Genomic DNA, 20089 nt, shown 5'->3' with positions numbered 1-20089 from the left:
GTTCCTAAAGGGTGCTCTAGTGTGTCTCCCTCCTGGATGTTTCAGAAAAGACAAATGTTTGGCGCCGTCTTCCCTCTTACCCTTTTACATGTGTTGATCTTTTAGATGTATCTGTACATGTAGAACCATGGTGCTTTGAAAAATCTGCTCTTTGGCCGGGCAAGGTGGCTCAAGCCTGTAATCCCAGCACTTTGGGAGGCCGAGGCGGGTATATCACGAGGTCAAGAGATCGAAACCATCCTGGTCAAAATGGTGAAACCCCGTCTCTACTAAAAATACAAAAAATTAGCTGGGCATGGTGGCGCGTACCTGTAATCTCAGCTACTCAGGAGGCTGAGGTTGCGGTGAGCCGAGATCGCGCCATTGCACTCCAGCCTGGGCAACAAGAAAGAAACTCCATCTCGGGGAAAAGAAAAAAAAAAATATCTGCTCTTCAGCCCGGCGCAGTGGCTCACACCTGTAATCGCAGCACTTTGGGAGGCCGAGGCAGGAAGTTTACAAGGTCAGGAGATCAAGACCATCCTGGCTAACATGGTAAAACCGCTTCTCTACTAAAAGTACAAAAAAATTAGCCAAGAGTGGTGGTAGGTACCTATAGTCCCAGCTACTCAGGAGGCTGAGGCAGGAGAATCGCTTGAACCCAGGAGGCAGAGGTTACAATGAGCTGAGATCGCCCCACTGCACTCCAGCCTGGGTGACAGAGCAAGACTCCGTCTCAAACAAACAAACAAACAAAATCTGCTCTTCTGAAACTCTGTCCAAAGCTTGTGGTCCAAGAAGACTACTGATTTCTAACTTGTAGAATATGTGCTGACCAGCCTGTGTGCTGGGGCCTTCAGAGGCCACAGTTATGTATTTTTCACTAAGGTGTGAAAGAGTGTAATTTGCTCATTTTTTTTTCCATCTGTAAATACTTCACAGCAAGTATAAGTTACAAATCAAATGGAACACTTTGCTTCTCTGTATTCATAGTATCAACCTACAGTAGTTTAAATTGTAGAGTGAAATGAAATTTTAAATTAACATTAGAACTAGCTACTTGGCAAAAACAAATAACAAAAAAAACCAGCTGAATGAATACAAAATTCTCATAAAGACTGAATGAAATAAGAAAGCATGGGTTGGGCAGTGGCTCACACCTCTAATCCTATTGCCTTCAAAGACCCAGTCAGGTCACTTAAGGCCAGGAGTTCAAGACCAGCCTGGGCAACACAGTAAGACCCCATCTCTGGACAAAATTTTTCAGGCATGGCACACCCCTGTGGTCCTAGCTACTCAGGAGACTGAGACAGAAGGATCGCTACAGCCCAGGAGTTACTGTAACAATAAGCTACAATTGGACGACTGCACCCCAGCTTGGATGAGAAAGCAAGACCCTGTTTCTAAAAGCAGAAGGTGGCCAGGCGCGGTAGCTCACACCTGTAATCCCAGCACTTTGGGAGGTCAAGGCAGGTGAATCACCTGAGGTCCAGAGTTCAAGACCAGCCGGTCCAACATGGTGAAAGCACATCTCTACTAAAATTACAAGAATTAACCAGGCATGGTGGTGCCTGCCTGTAATCCCAGCTACTTGGGAGGCTGAGGCAGGAAATCCCTTGAACGTGGGAGAAAAAGGTTGCAATGAGCTGAGATCATACCACTGCACTCCAGCATGGGTGAAAGAGCAAGACTACATCTAAAATAATAATAATAATTAATAAGTAAATAAAAACAAAAGGAAAAAAGGAAAGGAAAGCAAGCCGGCAGGCATGCCCTTTAGTGACCTGACACAAAACAGTACAGTATGATATCCTGCCACCCCGTGTTTCTGAGGTTCCATTTTAGGATTTTAGATACACATGGCTCTGCTTTTTCTCCAACACTAAGCAGGATTTTAAAACTGCTTTTTAATCCACCTGAGAATTAGTATGTTGCAGTCAGCCCAATCCCTGGCCACTGGAGGGGAGGATTCAGAGAATAAAAAGGAAAGGAAAAGCTTCGAAGGGCAAGAAAAACCTTTCTAACTTTTCCCAAAGCCCTCTTCCTTGTCTTTATCTTTGCTTCTTCCAAAACAGTAGTACCAGCAGAATATGGAGGGGCTTGAGTGCTTCTTGCTCTTCATTTTAAGTAACTATAACTGTAAGGCAATTTTCAGGCGCATCTTCAAAACCCTCACTACTCAAATGTGGTTGGTCCAGCAACCTAACATCACCAAGGAGCTTGTGAAACATTCAGCCGGCTCTCCAGCCCCTAACCTGACCATCAGAATCTGCACCCTAACAAGATCCACAGGTGACTCATACGCACTACTCTAAATCAAAACTACACTAATAGTTTTGAAACTCTTTATGGACTCTAAGAGGTTGTCTTTGGGTAAAATAAAAATTTCCTGGCCGGGCACAGTGGCTCATTCTTATAATCCCAGCACTTTGTGAGGCTAAGGTGGGCAGATCACCTGAGGTCAAGAGTTCAAGACCAACCTAATCAACATGGAGAAACCCTGTCTCTACTAAAAATACAAAATTAGCTGGGTGTGGTGGCATGCACCTATAATCGAAGCTACTCAGGAGGCTTAGGCAGGAGAATCACTTACACCCAGGAGGTAGAGGCTGCAGTGAGTGGAGGCTACAGTGAGCCAAGATGGCACCATTGCACTCTAGCCTGGGCAACAAGAATGAAACTCTACCTCAAAAAAATTTCTCTGAAATTGTTTTTAAAGACATAGACAAACTGTCATTTGACAATTTCTACCATTTGTCTACCATTTGACCTCAAACATGGTATTCCGCGTGTGTGTGTGCATGCGCACATATGTCTGTTTTTACATCTGTACTAACATAAAATGTTTCCGCTTAAGCATGTTTTAGTACACAGTCTAGAGGCATTAAGTACAATTACAGTGTTGGGCAACCGTCACCAACATCCATCTTCAGAATGTTTTCATCTTCCAAAACTAAAACTCCATTCCCATTAAACAGTAACATCCCATTCTCCCCTCCTCTCAGAAATATCAATATATTAACACTCTTAAATAACACACCAAGCTGGGTCAAAATTAACCAATTTCCTTTAAAAGTAACCAAAGACAGGCTTGATCAGGACAAGACCATGCCCTAAACCTTTGACTCTGACTCCTTCCAGAATCTATCCCTGGCCCAGCACAGTGGCTCATGCCTGTAATCCCAGCCCTTTGGGAGGCGGAGGCAGGAGAATCGCTTGAGCTCAAGAGTTGGAGACCAGTCTGAGCAACATGGCAAAACCCCATCTCTACAAAAAATACACAAAATTGGTCAAGAGTGGTGGCATGTGGCATGTGGCATGTGCCTGTGGTCCCAGCTACTAGGGAGGCTGAGATGGGAGGATCACTTGAGCCCAGGAAGTAGAGGCTGCAGTGAGCCATGGTCACGGCACTGCATTCAAGACGGGGTAAATGAGCAAGACCTGTCTCCAAAAATATAATATATATATCCCTGCCCAGTTAACTGCAGTATTCCTGTCTGGGGCACCAGCACCAGTTAAAGAACTTCTAACTCTTGATGATGATTCCTGCATGTTCCACAGTGCACTTGTAATGTAAAGAGGGGAAGACTATGTAGGTCAGTAGAAAAACAAACTAGAGTCTTTGGGCCACTGACCGTTCTTGATCCAAGCCTGAACCCAGTTTTAAAAATCCTGCCTCACTTTTCTCATAACCCTGCAATTCCCACATGAATCACCAAGTTAATTATACTTGTTATATTTGGGAATGACAGAGTGGACAACATAAAACTAAGTATTCTATGACCAACTGAAGATTAGAGATCAAGGCTGAGTGTTTCCACATTTAAGTATACGTTATCATAGTTTAGTTTCTTCCAAGCCCACAACCTCTAAGTACCTTTGAAAATGATCAGAACTACTGACCCAACCAACTCATTCCACTGCTGTCTCATTGAAAGCTGCCCGTGGACAAGAGCCTGCAAGGGCTTCACATGGCCCAGGCTGCCGACCGCAAGTCAAAGGAGTGGCACCAGGAGACTGGTAGAATTGTCGAGTTAGGAGCCTTTGCCAGAAAGCTTATTAGGATAGGAACAGAAAGTGTCTTTAGAGCCTTAGGAACAACGGGCTGAGTGAAACAAGCCAGCCGCAAAAGCACAAATACGGTACGATTCCACTCACTGAGGTAAGGTAATCAAAGTCACAGAAACAGAAAGAAGAAAGGTAGTCACCAAGGGCTGGGGGAATTAGTGATTAGTGGGTATAGAGTTTCAGTGCCACAAGATGAAAACATTCTTGAGATCAGCCGCACAACAATGTGAATAAACTTAACCCTAGTGAGCCGTACCCTTAAAAATAGTTAAGATGGTAAACTTAATGTTATGTGATTCTTACCGTAATTTTTTTAAAAAGCAAAAACGTTAAAAGACTACAAGGAAAACAACTTTGGGATTAAAATATAATTCAACAAGAAACGGAAAGAATGCTGTATTTGTCTGTTTTACACTGCTGATAAAGGCATACCCAAGACTGGAAAGAAAAAGAGGTTGAATTAGACTTACAGTTCCACATGGCTGGGGAGGCCTCAGAATCATGGTGGGAAGTGAAAGGCACTTCTTACATGGTGGTGGCGGGAGAAAAGAAGAAGATGCAAAAGTGGAAACCCCCAATTAAACCATCAGATCTTGTGAGACTTATTTACTATCAGGAGAACATCACTGGAAAGGCTGGCCCCCATGATTCAATTACCTCCCCTTGGGTCCCTCCCACAACATATGGGAATTGTGGGAGATACAATTCAACTGAGATTTGGGTGGGGACACAGCCAAACCATATCAAGTGCCATGAAAAACCTATTTGACAACACTTTCAAGAACACAGTTTTGTTAAATGAATGACACTGTTTAGATACTGTTTTCCTTTTCACATAATCTTGAGAAGTATGTACAGGTCCTAAAAGAAACCAAATTCTCATCTTGGGAAAGTGAGAAGGGAAGACAAACAGAGTAACAGAAAAATGCATCCTATCCCACAGGAAAATGTAAACATGTTGGCCAGGCTGATCTCAAACTCATGTCCTCAAGTGATCTGTCTGGTGAGAATCTCAGACAGATTAAATCACTCACTCCCAAAGTGCTGAGATTACAGGCATGAGCCACTGTGCCTGGCCTGAACAGAATGTTTGTATTCTCCCCACAAACTAAAATGTTGAAATCCTAATCCTTCGTGCAATGGTATTAGGGTCTCAGGCAGGTGACTAGGTCATGAAAGGGAAGCCTTCATGAATGAGATTAGTGCCCTTAGAAAATAGGCCCAAGAGAACTCCCCCTTCTATGACGTGAGGGCACACCAAGAAGCTGGCTGGCTGTGAACCCCTGAGCAGAGGCCTCACAAGACACAACCGCCAGCATCTCGATGACCTTGGACTTTTCAGGCTTCAGAACTATGACACATAAAGATTCGCTCTTCATAAACCACCCAGTCTATGGTACTCTGTCCTGGCAGCCCAAACTGACTAAGGCACTCTGAAAGTTTGAGAATTTTAAGAGAAAGTAACAAGATAATCGCAGCAAATATCAATATATTTGAACTTTGGCTCCAATTACTTGCATCCTATACTTCTGTTTGCTGAAAAAGACGGAAAGAAGGCAGAAAAAATAGGAAGGAAACCAGGCCAGTGCCATGCCCGTCTGTCCCCACGCTGGTTGGAATATTTGCTGTGTTCCATTTGGGAGAACTGTATTGTATCTATCACACACAAACACACAAGGTGTACATTCTACATTCCCATTGGGATTTTGAATTATCACTTAGGAAAAAAAATTAAAGCATGTGTATGTGCAGGGGGGCTAGGCACTTGTGCCCTGGGAAAGAGTGTCTACAAAACAGACCCCGGATGCTGGAACGCTGCAGGCCCTGGGGTTCTCACCTGACCATAGTCCGTCCGGAAGACGATGACACCTTCTGCACAGGAATTTACAGTACTTGGAAAATGCTGGCCATTTTCTCTCAGCCAGACCCGTGTTCCCTGTAAACAAAACAAACAAGACTTAACTGAGTTTGGATTGCATTTCTGTGGTGAAACTCCACTGTCGAAATTACCATAATGCCTACATTCCTTTAAAAAAATTTTTTCTGAAAAGTAAATGTCTTTCTCAAGCAAAGAACAAATCTTCAGGAAGCATCATCCACAGCCTTTACTACCCGCGGAGTGACTGAGAGTCCCACAGACATAGATGGCAAAGAAGGACTGAGAAAACAGTAGCTAGCCCCTGTGTTCCTACCATGTAACTGATTTACATGGATTACTTCATTTGAGATGATGAGGCAGGCACTATCATCATTCCCATTTTATAGATAGCCAAAGGCCTACAGGTGAAGTAACTTGACCAACATTAAAAAGACTGAGCGAGACTTGACGGAGAGTTGGGCTCCAGAAACCGAAAGTTTAACTAGGTCACAACAAGCCTTCACCCTCTTTGAGAACTCTTCCGAAACTAATGGCTCCCATCCTCTTAGGTCAAAGTCCAGTACACTTGCCCACTTGGAGGACATGAGACCACTCCACTGACTCCTACTTATACCAAAATCCATGTATAAACTGGACTTTCCAAAAGAGGAACTGAAGATTCCAGCAATTATCAGAACTCGGTCCACCGGTACAAATGTTGTTAGGATTACATGAGACACCTAACGAACTTCAGAGTTCAGGATGGTATCTTAAAAGACAGCAACGTCCAAGTCCTACTTTTCAATTCTTGGGCATATTTTTTGGCACTGATCTCATTTCCATTTATTTATTTCCCCACTGGACAAATGAAATCTCATATTGAGCTTTTTTAATGCTCAATTTCTTCTTTCTTTGATTTAATTACATGAAACCATTTTTCAAAGAAAAGGGATAAAGTTTGGTGGAACTACGGGTGTTCATTGGTCATTCATAGAATTACCTTCATGAATACTACTCAGCCATAGAAAGGAATGCAATAATGGCACTCACAGCAATGTGGATGGAGCTGGAGACCGTTTAGTCACTCAGGAATGAAAAACCAAACAACCTATGTTCTCACTTATGAGCGGCAGCTAAGCTACAAGGATGCAAACGCATAAGAATAACACAATGAGCCGGGCATGGTGGCTCACAGCTGTAATCCTACCACTTTGGGAGGCTGAAAGGCAGGCAGATCACGATGTCAGGAGATTGAGACCATCCCGGCTAACACGGTGAAACCCTGTCTCTACTAAAAATACAAAAAATTAGCCGAGCGTGATGGTGCATTCCTTTAAAAAAAAAATCTTTCTGAAAAGTAAGTCCCAGCTACTTGGGAGGCTGAGGCAGGAGAATCACTTGAACCTGGGAGGTGGAGGTTGCAGTGAGCTGAGATCGCACCACTGCACTCCAGCCTGAGCGACAGAGTGAGACTCCACCTCAAAAAAAAATAACAACACAATTAACTTTGGGGACTCAGCAGGAAGGGTGGGGGGCAGTGAAGGATAAAAGACTACACACTGGGTCCAGTGTACACTGCCTAAATGATGGGTGCACCAAAATCTCAGAAATCACCCCTGAAGAACTTATCCATGTAACCAAATACCACCTGTTCCCAGAACACTATTAAAATTAAAAAAAAAAAAAAAAAAGAGAATTGCCTTTATGATATCTACCCATATGATAGAATGCAACGCTGAGCTTCAGTATCTCATTAAACTTTCTACTCTGCTCAACAATTTCAGTTCCAACAAAAATGACACTAAGCACATCCTTATGAATCAATGTATTCACGTGGAAATAGAACAAAATTATTACCTGACATAGCACTTTTTTTCTCCCTCTCTCCCTTCCTAAAATAGCACTTTCATTGAACAACTCCTTTTCCAGAATTTTCAACCTCATTTTGTGTATTCCTGTTTTGTTAAACACTTGAAAATATACTGGTTATGGTATGTTCCACTTCCAGCAGAAGGAGCTGGTACTGCTCTTTTTTTTTTTTTTTTGAGATGGAGTTTCGCTCGTTACCCAGGCTGGAGTGCAATGGCGCGATCTCGGCTCACCGTAACCTCTGCCTCCTGGGTTCAGGCAATTCTCCTGCCTCAGCCTCCTGAGTAGCTGGGATTACAGGCACGTGCCACTGTGCCCAGCTAATTTTTTTTTGTATTTTTAGTAGAGACGGGGTTTCACCATGTTGACCAGGATGGTCTCGATCTCTTGACCTCGTGATCCACCTGCCTCGGCCTCGCAAAGTGCTGGGGTTACAGGCGTGATGCTCTTTTAACATAGAGTTGGCAGGGGGTAAATGACACAAATGCACCATTTTATGCTACTTTAAATGGTGCCAATCAATAGCAAGCATAGTCACCTCCAGTAACAGAGTACCCCTGATATATCAGGCTCATGTGCTAAGAAGCCTCAATGACATTATATTGAATACTAACCTTCTGTAAAATAGGAACCCCCCTCAATTCCAAGAGGAAATTGAAGCTTGGAGCTTAAGACTTTGCCCAGAGCCACACAGCTAGTGACCTAGGCAGGTCTCTCCAAATTCCTAATCCAATGCTCTTCCCATACATCACACTGATTTTACTTGTCTCCTGAAAACAGTTCATAAATGAATCAAATGCATTCATAAATCAGTCAGCAATTAAAATCTAACAACACAGAGGCCACCTTAAAAGGCCAATTATCACACATAACTATTTGCGCTCTCTCATCTTCCTAGGAAGGAACATTTAAGATGACACAAAATCTGACTTAAAGGTTACTTCATTCCCTTGGTGCCAACGATGACACTGTTTAAAATCCACGAGACAGAGGTGGGACGTGGTGGCTCACACCTGTAATCCCAGCACTTTGGGAGGCCAAGGTGGGCAGGTCACTTGAGATCAAGAGTTTGAGACCAGCCTGGCCAACATGGTAAAACCCCATGTCTACCAAAAAATACAAAAATTAGCCAGACATGGTGGCACATGCCTGTAATCCTAGCTTCTCTGGATTCCAGAGGCAGAGGCAGGAGAACTGCTTGAAACTAGGAGGTGGGGGGTTACAGTGAATCAAGATGGTGCCCCTACACTCCAGCCTGGGCCACAGAGTAAACCCTATCTCCAATAAATAAATAAATAAAATCCACGAGCCAGGACCTCACATGTTAACTGTTACTCGGGATCCATAGTTAAGACACTCTTGCCAGGGACGGTGGCTCATGCCTGTGATCCTAGCACTTTGGGAGGCCGAGGTGGGTGGATCACCTGAGGTCAGGAGTTCATGATCAGCCTGGCCATCATGGTGAAACCCCATCTTTCAAAAAAAGACACTCTTGAGTTTGATGAATAAATTTGGGGCGAGCCAGCTAGAATCTGGGGCCCCAGGAGGAGGTTCTACAAGCATTTCTAAAATCACGGTGGCTGGAGATCCCAAGATTGAAAATGGAACAGACCCCCTTCCCCACTGACCAACTCACACAGTTCCCCCAGACTTCTGCGACTCTGCTAGAATCCCCTATTGCGAGCTCATCTATAAGAGGCCCTTCCCCATATACACTCATTTCCCCTATGGAGATTTTAAGTTGTTTGCCCCATTCATAGCTCTTCAAAGACACCCCAAAAACACCTCCCAAAGAGGAGTTTAAATCCTCCACTATAAAGATGGAAAACAGCATCAAAAATGAATATTAAGTGCTCCTATATACATCCTGAGACCTATTTAAAGAACACTCAGCACCAAAGGGGCCAGTACTCATTTGCACGTAAGTCCCTCACATCCGACTCCTGCTTCAGGCTGAGACACTGGTAACACGCATAAAGAATGACACTTAACAGCTGCCTGTCAGTCCTGACTTCTTTATTAGCAAACAGCTGCTTCTAAAAAGAACACTGACTTCAGGCATCTGCTAAGACTGTGGTCTCTCAAATATTACTCCAAACCTAAAACACATGATTGGTAACATTCTAGAAAAAGATTCTGAGTGCCTGATGACTTTTTTCAGCCTCTCTTTAATTCACTCGTCAGGGACTGCAAAACTTGAAAGCTTTCAAATATACACCTCCCAACACACATGCACACCCATGCTCGCTGCAATGAAATGTTCAAAGTTATATAAGGCGAGGACTTTTACTCATTAAGTTAAAATCAAGAAACAATAACTCCCAGAACACCTCTGTCCCAGAACCCCTCGTCCAAAGCTTTCTGTGTGTTGTGACTATCACTAGCATTGTTTTCATTAAATAGGATTTCACACACGTTTCCCAATTAAAATTGTCTAGTAAGGATGAAATTGAGATGATGCAACATTAGATCAAATTAATATAAATTGTCGGCAGGATTAATATGTACCTCTTGACTTCCACAGGCCACCCAGAGCACATACTTCCACTCCAGCGTGCAGTTTCTTTGACTTAGCCTCTCACTGTGGCTCTCTTTACCTTTTTGTTTGAAAGTACTACAAAGCTCTTTGTTGACACAGTGTTTCATGATCAAACACACAGTTCAGCTCCTGTAGTCCAAAGGTCTTTTCCAACAGGTGTGAAGAACTGCTGATAAGCAACTTTTATAAAATCCAGCCCAGATTTCAAATCCAGAGCCCATTGGCCAGTTTTCCCAGGTCTATCACAAACAGCGGTCTTCCACAGGTGGGAAGGGAAATGCATTCAAAACACTCTCTTTGTTCTTTGAAAAGTATTAACTGGCAATTTTCATAGAATCAGAATTGCAAAATTAAACAGCTGAAATTGGTATTTTTTTACATAGGTTGTTCCTGGCACTTTCCCTGTGACCCCAATCTTTCTACTTCCCCTCTATTAGAACATATGTGCCCAGGTCCAAAAGAGGCCACCCACAAGCATTTGAAAATGAAATCACAGGCAGACATTTACCAGACCATCTAAGTTGGAGTGGGAAAGAAAAATGTGCCCACCATATGCAAACTATTACATTCTGTCATTGTTAAATAAGGCTGATAATTTAATACACAATATAGGCAACCTAGCATACGGAAAGGCTCACAATTTGATTAAAAGTTGCCTTTATAAGCAGGTGGAACAAGTTTGATCATAACACACACATTTTATTAAAACTTGAACAAGTTTGAATCTTAATCTCTGAGACAAATATGGGAGTGTTAATATAATGGCTAAAACTTTTTCTGTACATAATCACCAGAAACCTTTCTGCAATATAAAACACTGGCACAAATATTCCCATTCCCCTTTGAACTTTAAAGCAATCCTCTAAGAGAGAGAGGGGCAAGATAGTCCCTTTCTTCAAACGTGAGGTTCATAGAGGTTCCATCTTCTCCTGCCAACAATGATTTCCTGGATATGATAAAAAGGGCTGACTTTACCAAATGCTGATGAGAATGTAGATGGGAATGTAAAATGGTATATCCGCTTTGGAAAATGGTTTGGCAATTTCTTAAAAAGCTAAACATAATCTTACCATATGTCCCAACGATTTAACTCCTGGATATTTGTCTATTCAAACACATTTAAGTCTCGTGTGCAAACAGTCATAGCAGCAATAATCATCAGAGTCGAGGACTGGAAACAACTTAAAGGTCTAGTAACTGATATAAATAGAATAAATCCATACAATGGGACTCCTCAAGGTTATTTTTTTAAAAAAAGAATCACTGATACATTCGCCAACAAAGATGGACCATGAAGACATCACAGTAAGTGAAAGAAGCCAGAGACAAAAAGCTACATAGTGTGGGGTTCCGTTTATATGAAGTTTCTGGAAAAGGCAAATGCGTAGACACAGATAATAGATGAATGGCTACCCAGAGCTGGGTGCGGGAGGGACAGTGACAGAGTGAAAAGGAAGAAACTTTGTCCTAAAACTGCCCTGTGGGGATGGCTGCACACCTGTATACATGTGTTGAAAATCGCTCTACTGCGCACCTATCATGGGTAAATTTCTCTCTATGCAATTATAACTCAATAATTTCATATCATTTTTAAAAAATTGTTTTCTAGCCTATATGTTTCTCAAACACACATGAACACTCTTTTTTTTTTTTTTTTTGAGACAGAGTCTCGCTCTTCACCAGGCTGGAGCATGAGGCGCAATCCCGGCTCACTGCAACTTCCGTTTTCTGGTTTCAAGCAATTCTCCTGCCTCAGCCTCCCGAGTAGCTGGGAGTACAAGTGCCCACCACCACGCCCAGCTAATTTTTTCTATTTTTAGTAGAGATGGAGTTTCACCATATTGGCCAGGATGGTCTTGATCTCTTGACCTCGTGATCCACCCACCTTGGCCTCCCAAAGTGCTGGGATTACAGGCGTGAGCCACCGCGCCTGGCCACATATAAACATTCTTAACCATTCCATAGTGGGAAAACCCAATCACATTTCCGTAACAGCAACAGAGGCATTGAGAAACATGTCAAGCAACAATAACCCCATAATGATTAAATATAAGGGCCATGCTGAATTCATTAAGTCTCTGCTCTCCATTAACGTAGACTAGAAGGGCTAGGAGACCACGCAGGAGACAGACCCAGGCTAATCTAAGGAGGAGGTTGTAGCAGATTGTACCATGATGTCACTGTGGACAATTATCCCCCTCCCTGGAAAACAATCATAAAACCCTGGCCATCTACCTTCTGCTTGGCGATACCTCCCCAGCCTGGCCCATTCATCACCTATTATCTATGACTCCTTCCCACTCCAATGCCAAAGTGAAGCTGATGCACAAAGCCTCAAATAGTGACACACAAAGGTGCTGACCTGTGCTTTAAGATAAAGAAGACAGCCGGTGCAGTGACTCACGTCCGTAATCCCAGCGCTGTGGAAGGCCAAAGGCAGGAGGGGATCACGAGGTCAGGAAATCAACACCATCCTGGCTAACATGGTGAAACCCTGTCTCTACTAAAAATACAAAAAATTAGCCGGGTATGGTGGCACGCACCTGTAGTCCCAGTTACTTGGGAGGCTGAGGCAGGAGAACTGCTTGAACCCCGGAAGCGGAGGTTGCAGTGAGATTGCACGACTGCACTCCAGCCTGAGTGACAGAGCAACGTCACACACACAAAAAAGAGGGTATTATCACAATCACAGATTTAACCTCCTGTTCTTTCAAAAACTATTACATTTCTCTTCTAATTTTAAAAATGATTTTCTTTCTTGAACTCTGATTGAAAAAATTAAGTTTAAAAATAAGTTAAGAGAAACAACCCTAAAAAGAGATGAAGGTGGACTTTAAATACCATGCCATAGGGCATGTTCTAATTATGATTCATGAAAAAGAGAACATTCTTTAGCCAAACATACAACTTAGTCTCAAGCCCCTGAACAGGGCACGGCGCCCGCTCAGCTCCTACAGCTGTTCATCTCGCCTACGTTAAGCACCTCAGTTCAGGATTCTCTAGCCACCTACATGACAAACTCACAGAAATGTGGTCTGCTTTTTTGTTTTTGCAGATGCACAGGGCTGGCACAATGGGTCATGCCTGTAATCTGAGCACTTTGGGAGACGGAGGCAGGCAGATTGCCTGAGCCCAAAAGTTTGAGACCAGCCTGGCCATCCTGGAGAGACCCCATCTCTACAAAAAATACAAAAAAATTAGCCAGGCAAGGTGGTGGTCTCAGCTACTTGACAGGCTGAGGTGGGAGGATCACCTGAGCTGGGGAAAGTACAGTATTGTGAGCCATGATTGACCCCCTCACTCCAGCCTGGGTGACAGTGAGACTCTGTCTCCAAAAAAATAAAATAAAAACACACAGAGGTCAAATAACTTTGTAATACATTAGATAAATTAATATGGCTATGTAAATCTGCAGTAAATTCAACAGTCAAAACAAAGTTTTCCTCTTTGTGCCTGCAATGACTCAGTGAAGATGTCACCTGGCTTAGGAGCTCTCTAATGCAGGCCTAGGGAGTGCGGATGTTTGTTCTGGAAGAACTGCAGAAACTGGCTGTGGATAATGTATTATAGCACCAAGGACTTCAATGGCACTTTTTCTACTGTTTTACAGTCTTTTTTTTTTTTTCTGTTGGAAGTAGAAGTTCTCTTTCCAACTTATTAGATGTTTTTTTGTTTTTTAAATCTTATTACTCAGAGCCACATCAAAGGACAAGTGGCTTTTATGACACAAAGTTGTAATCCAAGTTTCTCCAACTCGGTACTATCGACATTGCGGACTGACAATGCTTTGTAGGGGATGCGGGTTCATTCTGGTGAGAACCTCTCTTCTAGAGTAACACGATGTTCTAGAGTCAGGTCCAAATTGAAGGAGTTGACAAAACCACTCACAGTCAGTGACCTAGTTGACTGAAAGCAGACTCTGTTGTCTAATAAATCCCATGAATTTCAAAAATCCCAAGAATGAAGGTCAGTTCAGATAAAGTATACCTGGGCAGACCTAATTCCTGGTATCATTAAAATGGGATACACACAGAATAGTGGAAGCAGCCTCTGCAGCCTAATTCAAACCCTTTGACAAACACAAGAAAAAGAGTAGCAGAGGCCGACAGGTGAGGAGTGGTGCTAGAACTCTCTAGAACACTCTTCTTTTTCTCCTCTCTGTCCACTGTGCATTTTTTTAAGGGAGAGTCCACTTTTACTGCAGATTATTGGAACCATTCAGACACAGCCAGTCCACTATGCTCTTTAACCTCAGACGCTATCTCAACTCCGAAATGCTTGCAAACCCCAATGCAAAGTTCGTCAGAAAACTTAGTCATGTGCAGATGAGAATGGAGAGAGAAGCAAAGCAACGTGCTCATCAGCCGGGCGCGGTGGCTCACGCCTGTAATCCCTGCCCTTTGGGAGGTGGAGGTGGGTGATCACCTGAAGTCTGGAGTTTGAGACCAGCCTGGCCAACATCATGAAACCCCATCTAAATACAAAAATACAAAAAAAAATTAGCTGGGTGAGGTGGTGGGTGCCTGTATTCCCAGCTACTCGGGAGGCTGAGGCAGAAGAATCACTTGCACGTCGAGGGTGGAGGTTGCAGTGAGCCAAGATCGCGTCACTGCACTCCAGCCCAGGTGACAGAGCAAGATTCTGTCTCAGAAAAAAAAAAAAAAAGTTGGTGGGGGGCTCATCACAGGTATAAAGTAAGTATGACAAACGCGGTGCTAACGCACGCTGCAGGGATGAGGGGGCACTGTCAGCCGGGGCAGAACCCTAAGACTCAGAAATGAAGAGGAAGGTAAAATCTAAGACTTCTCCCCTGCAGAGACGGCCACCCTCAGCAGGTGACCTGAAGTGACAGCAGCCACTCTCCAAAGCATCCCTGGACCCCAGGCATCCCCCACAGCAGTGGGTAGCCATTACAGGTCCTTGCTATAGAATACTCAAATAGAGTAGGGCACCCACGATAGCTAAGTTGAGTCCCTCTGACTCATTTCCTTGTCTTGAGACTACAGGGTTTTAAACTGGAGTCTGGCAATCATTTCTGCAGAACTGCATCCAATTCCACAGAGGAAAACTTCAATGCAGCCACAGCCATGTAGGCTCTGAAAGGAACACGGGTGGTTTTAGGCTCAGGTCAAACGATGCAGAGCTGAAGGAGGCAGAAAAATCAAAGCTCCACCTTGACAAACTACAGAGGAAGGAAAAGTAGTAACATGAGTCTCAAAAGAAAAACTTGTTGAGCATACAGCTGATAATGTGGGACACGTGTGGTTCGAGAGTCCTGAGCTTGTAATGCTTTTCTTTGGGCTGGAGAACAACGATAGATGTCTGTTCTTTATATAGGCATCCCCAAGACCAACTGTCCAATGCCCATCAGAGCTGATGCTGTCATTAAATTCCAGGGATAAATGTGCTTCAGAATTCAGACCATTTCTTCTCAAAGACAATGCCAGACATGTTGGGTAACTCCCCAGGCTGACCTATTGCTGAAATGCTCTACATTTTTATAAGAAATGTATTTCAGCTATTTATAACTTGCAGCTACATCATCATCATCATTCTTCAAGCTTGCCTTTGGGCTTGAGAAATAGCTGATGTATGATGTATAACACCACTTCGGGCGGGCACAGTGGCTCACGTCTGTAATCCCAGCACTTTGGAAGGCCGAGGTGGGTGGATCACTGGAGGTCAGGAGTTCAAGGCCAGCCTGGCCAACATGGTGAAACCCCGCCTTTACTAAAAATATAAAAATTAGCCAGGTGTGGTGGCATGGGTCTGTAATCTCAGCTACTCAGGAGTCTGAAGCAGGAGAATCGCTTGAACCCGGGAGGCAGAGGTTGCAGTGAGCCGAGATCACACCACTGCACTCCAGCATGAGTGACAGAGCGAGAAAAAAACAAAACAAACTTCTGAGCTTCTGAATTTCTCAAACTTCTGAAACGTGTGAACTTCTCGAACTTGCCATCGAAGACCACAGTGTTCCAAATACTAACAAACACACCTGAAAAAAAGTAGGGTTATAAACTGCGGCCTGCCTGTGCTCATTACAATAAAGTTCACAGACCAATTTGCCCCATGATTTTGGTCTCTGGTGCATGGGATGAGAAGGATCCACTAGCACCCATATTCCTTCCCCTTATCCTGCCCACAACGTCAAACTCTGTCACCATGAGGAAGAGCAGCTTTCATCTAGAGGATAACATGAAAAGTTTACAATAGTAAGAGGCGGAAAGGGAGGAAAAAGCGGTCAAAGGAATCACCAACACACTAGCCTTTGGTCAGTGTTCCACAGGAAGAGATACAAAGATTCAGGGCCATCCCACACTCCCGATCAAAATCAAAACCAAAATGAACTATGCTCAGTGGCAGGATGCCTCAGTGATGAATGTGTGACTCTGTAAAGACTTTATTCCTGGTCGGGCATGGTGGCTCACGCCTGTAATCCCAACAGTGTGGGAGGCTGAGGGGGGTGGGATCACGAAGTCAGGAGTTCGAGACCAGCCTGGCCTACGTGGTAAAACCCCGTGTCTACTAAAAATACAAAAATTAGCCAGGTATGGTGGTGGGTGCCTGTAATCTTCAGGAGGCTGAGGCAAGAGGAGAATTGCTTGCATCTGGGAAGTAGAGGATGCAGTGAGCCAAGATCGCATCACTGCACTCCAGCCTGGGCGACAGAGCGACACTCTGGCTCAAAAAAAAACTTTATTCCCATAGTTATGGGTTCCAACTGAGCATTCAGTCCAAAGTTTTATTATTATTTTTTTTAGACAGGGTCTATCTCTGTTGCCCAGGCTGGAGTGCAATCTCTCCCTTCTGGATTCAAGCAATTCTCCTGCCTCAGCCTCCTTAGTAGCTGGGATTACAGGCGCCACCACCTGCAGTAGGGGTGCACCACCACACTCGCTCATTTTTACAATTTTGGTAGAGACCGGGTTTCACCATGTTGGCCAGGCTGGTATTGAACTCCTGACCTCAGGTGATCCACCTGCCTCAGCCTCCCAAAGTGCTGGGATTACAGACGTGAACCACCAGGCCTGGCCTCAGTCCTGAGTTTTATAATCTGATTTCCCCCACCTTCCTCACAGTTCCTTAAAACACCTTTTCAGTTAATCTTTTAAACTATAGTAATTAGAAACAATCCCAGAAACAATTTAACACTAAAAGAAATGAGACATCTCCAAACTGCTGAGAGTACCTCAAACATTGTAGGAATGTGACGATACAGTGAACAAAAGTCAGATTATTCCATCTATTAGCCATCATCATATAGCCAACACATATATGTTTAATAGAAAATGGACCTAAAGAATCAGCCAACATGCCTAAAATAATTCATCCATCTGTCAACTGTTCCATCCCCCCCATTCTTCCATCCCTCCATCCTTCCACCAAGTATCTCCTAACACCCCTCCCCAATTATATACCAGGCACTAGGAAAGACTGGATGGCATATTAAATAGTTCTAGCTCTAGGCCAGGCGCAGTGACTCACACCTGTAGTCTCAATACTTTGGGAGTCCAAGCTGGGAGGATTACTTGAGCCTCAGAGTTTAAGACCACCCTAGGCAAGATAATGAGACCTTGTCTCTACAAAATTTTCTTTTTGCAATTAAAAAATTAGCCAGCTATACTCCCATAGTTGGGATGCTAAGGCGGGAGGATCCCTTGAGCCCAGAAGTTTGAGGATACAATGAGCTGTGATCATGCTACCATGCTCCAGCCTGGATAAGATGAGCATGCCCCATCTCTAAAATAAAGCAAAATTAGAATTAAATAAAAGAGTTCTAGCTCTAAAAAGCACAAAGGTAAACTATGCCCTCCTTATCTTGTCTAATGCTTCTATGCCCCCCTTATCTTGTCTGTCTGTTTCACAGGGAATAATTATATAACAAACAGTAGGACAGGCCAGGAATGATGGTTCATGCCTAGAATCCAGCATTTTGGGGGGGCCGAGGTGGGCAGATTGCTTGAGCTCAGAAGTCTGAGAAGAGCATGGGCAGCATGGCAAAACCCTGTTTCTACAAAAAATATAAAAATTAGCTGGGCATGGTGGCACATGCCTGTAGTCCCAGCTTGTTGGCATGCTGGGGTGGTAGAATGGCTTGAGCCCGGGAGGCGGAGGTTGCAGTGAGCTGTGATTGTGCCTCTGTACTCTAGCCTGGGCAACAGAGTGAGACCCTGTCTCAAAAAAAAAGGAAAGAAAGAAAAGAAAAAAAAAGGAAGAAAGAAGGGGAAGGGAGGGGAGGGGAGAACAGTAGAACCACCCAAGTAGGTAATTGAGGCAAGGAGACACAGATTTTATAAAATGTATAAAACTGTCCCAATTCTAAGAACTCTCAAAAACAAGTGGGAAATCCTGTTTTTAAGGGACACAAAACAAAACAGCTGGTTGAAGAACCACATTCCACTCTGCCTTTTGGTGGGAGCAGGAGGAGGTACAGGACAGAAAGGGCAATAAAAGACCAGCACAAAATGTTTGCACTCTGCGTGAAATCTAATGCCAGGCCTTCTTCCCTCCTATTTCCGAGTTTATTGTCCTTTCCTCCTCTTGATAAGAATCATTTTGGGGGAGGGAAAAAATGCCTACAAATAAACAAACGGATAGGATTATCTTCATGAAATCCCAGTTGTTTTCTGGCTACCATCTGTTTTTAGAAAAAATATACAAGTTTGCTCAGAACAGGAGTTTGCTGTTACTTCATAAAAATGAATGACCCAAGAACACAGTGGGAAGAAAATAAAGTTAAAAAGAGTGATTTCTCATTTCTGTTTCATACATATTAATTAATTCCTTTGCAGATTTCTATCGCATATCGAAAACAATTGGTGTTTTTCAGAAAATCTTACTTCCTGAATTAAAAGGTATGTCAAAGACAACCTGGTCCAATCAAAACGACACATAATGTGCTGGCAAGAATGTGGAGAAACTAGAACCCGTGTGCACTGCTGCTAAGAATGTGAGATGGCGCAGCTGTGGGGAAAACAGTTTGGCAGTTCCTCAAAAAGTAAAACATCGAGTTACCATTCGACCCAGGAATTCCACTGCTAGGTATATACCCAAGAGACATGAAAACGTATGTCCACGCAAAAAGTTGTACACAAGCATCAAGACGTGAAAATGTATGTCCATACAAAAACTTGTACACAGATGTTCACAGTGGCATTATGTGCAGTAGCCTGAAAGTGGAAACAATCCTCATGTCCATTAACTAGTGAATGGATGTGTTTTAATGTGGTCTATTCATACAACAGGATATTATTCAACAATAAGGTTGATGTGGTAGCTCACGCCTGCAATCCCAGAACTATAGGAGGCCAGGGAGGGTGCATCACCTGAGGTCAGGAGTTCAAGACCAGACTGGTGAACACGGAGAAACCCTGTCTCTACTAAAAATACAACAATCAGCCAGGCGTGGTGGCACATACCTGTAATCCCAGCTACTCTGGAGGCTGAGACACGAGAATCATTTGAACTTGGGAGGCAGAGGTTGCAATGAGCCAAGATCATGCCCCTGCATTCCAGCCTGGGCAGCAAAGCAAGACTCTGTCTCAAAAAATAAAATAGAACAAAGAATTGATACGTGCTATAATATGAGTAAGCCTAGAAAACACTGTGCTAAGTAGAAGAAGCCAGTCACAAAGGATCACATGTTGTATGGCTCCATTTACATGGAGAAGTTAAATCCATGGAGACGGTCGGTTGGGTGCGGTGGCTCAAGCCTGTAATGCCAGCACTTTGGGAGGCCTATGCAGGTGGATCACAAGAGGTCAGGTATTCAAGAC

The 20089-nt window shown here is 43.6% G+C and overlaps 1 protein-coding gene across 1 annotated transcript in view; it reads right to left on the bottom strand.

Annotated features, from left to right (window-relative positions):
• The window catches only part of MYO10 (myosin X), a 272061-nt gene that overhangs the window by 208427 nt on the left and 43545 nt on the right, over window positions 1-20089 (bottom strand). The window contains exon 2 of the mRNA XM_017969978.4: window positions 5885-5983. Coding sequence (XP_017825467.1) covers window positions 5885-5983 — 99 coding nt within the window. The remainder of the gene's footprint in view (window positions 1-5884; window positions 5984-20089) is intronic.

This window comes from Callithrix jacchus, chromosome 2, assembly GCF_049354715.1.
Source record: "Callithrix jacchus isolate 240 chromosome 2, calJac240_pri, whole genome shotgun sequence".
NCBI classification, from domain to species: Eukaryota; Metazoa; Chordata; class Mammalia; order Primates; family Cebidae; genus Callithrix; species Callithrix jacchus.
The sequence above is the reverse complement of the archived record's forward strand: the minus strand, read 5'-3'. Positions and strand labels throughout refer to the sequence as shown.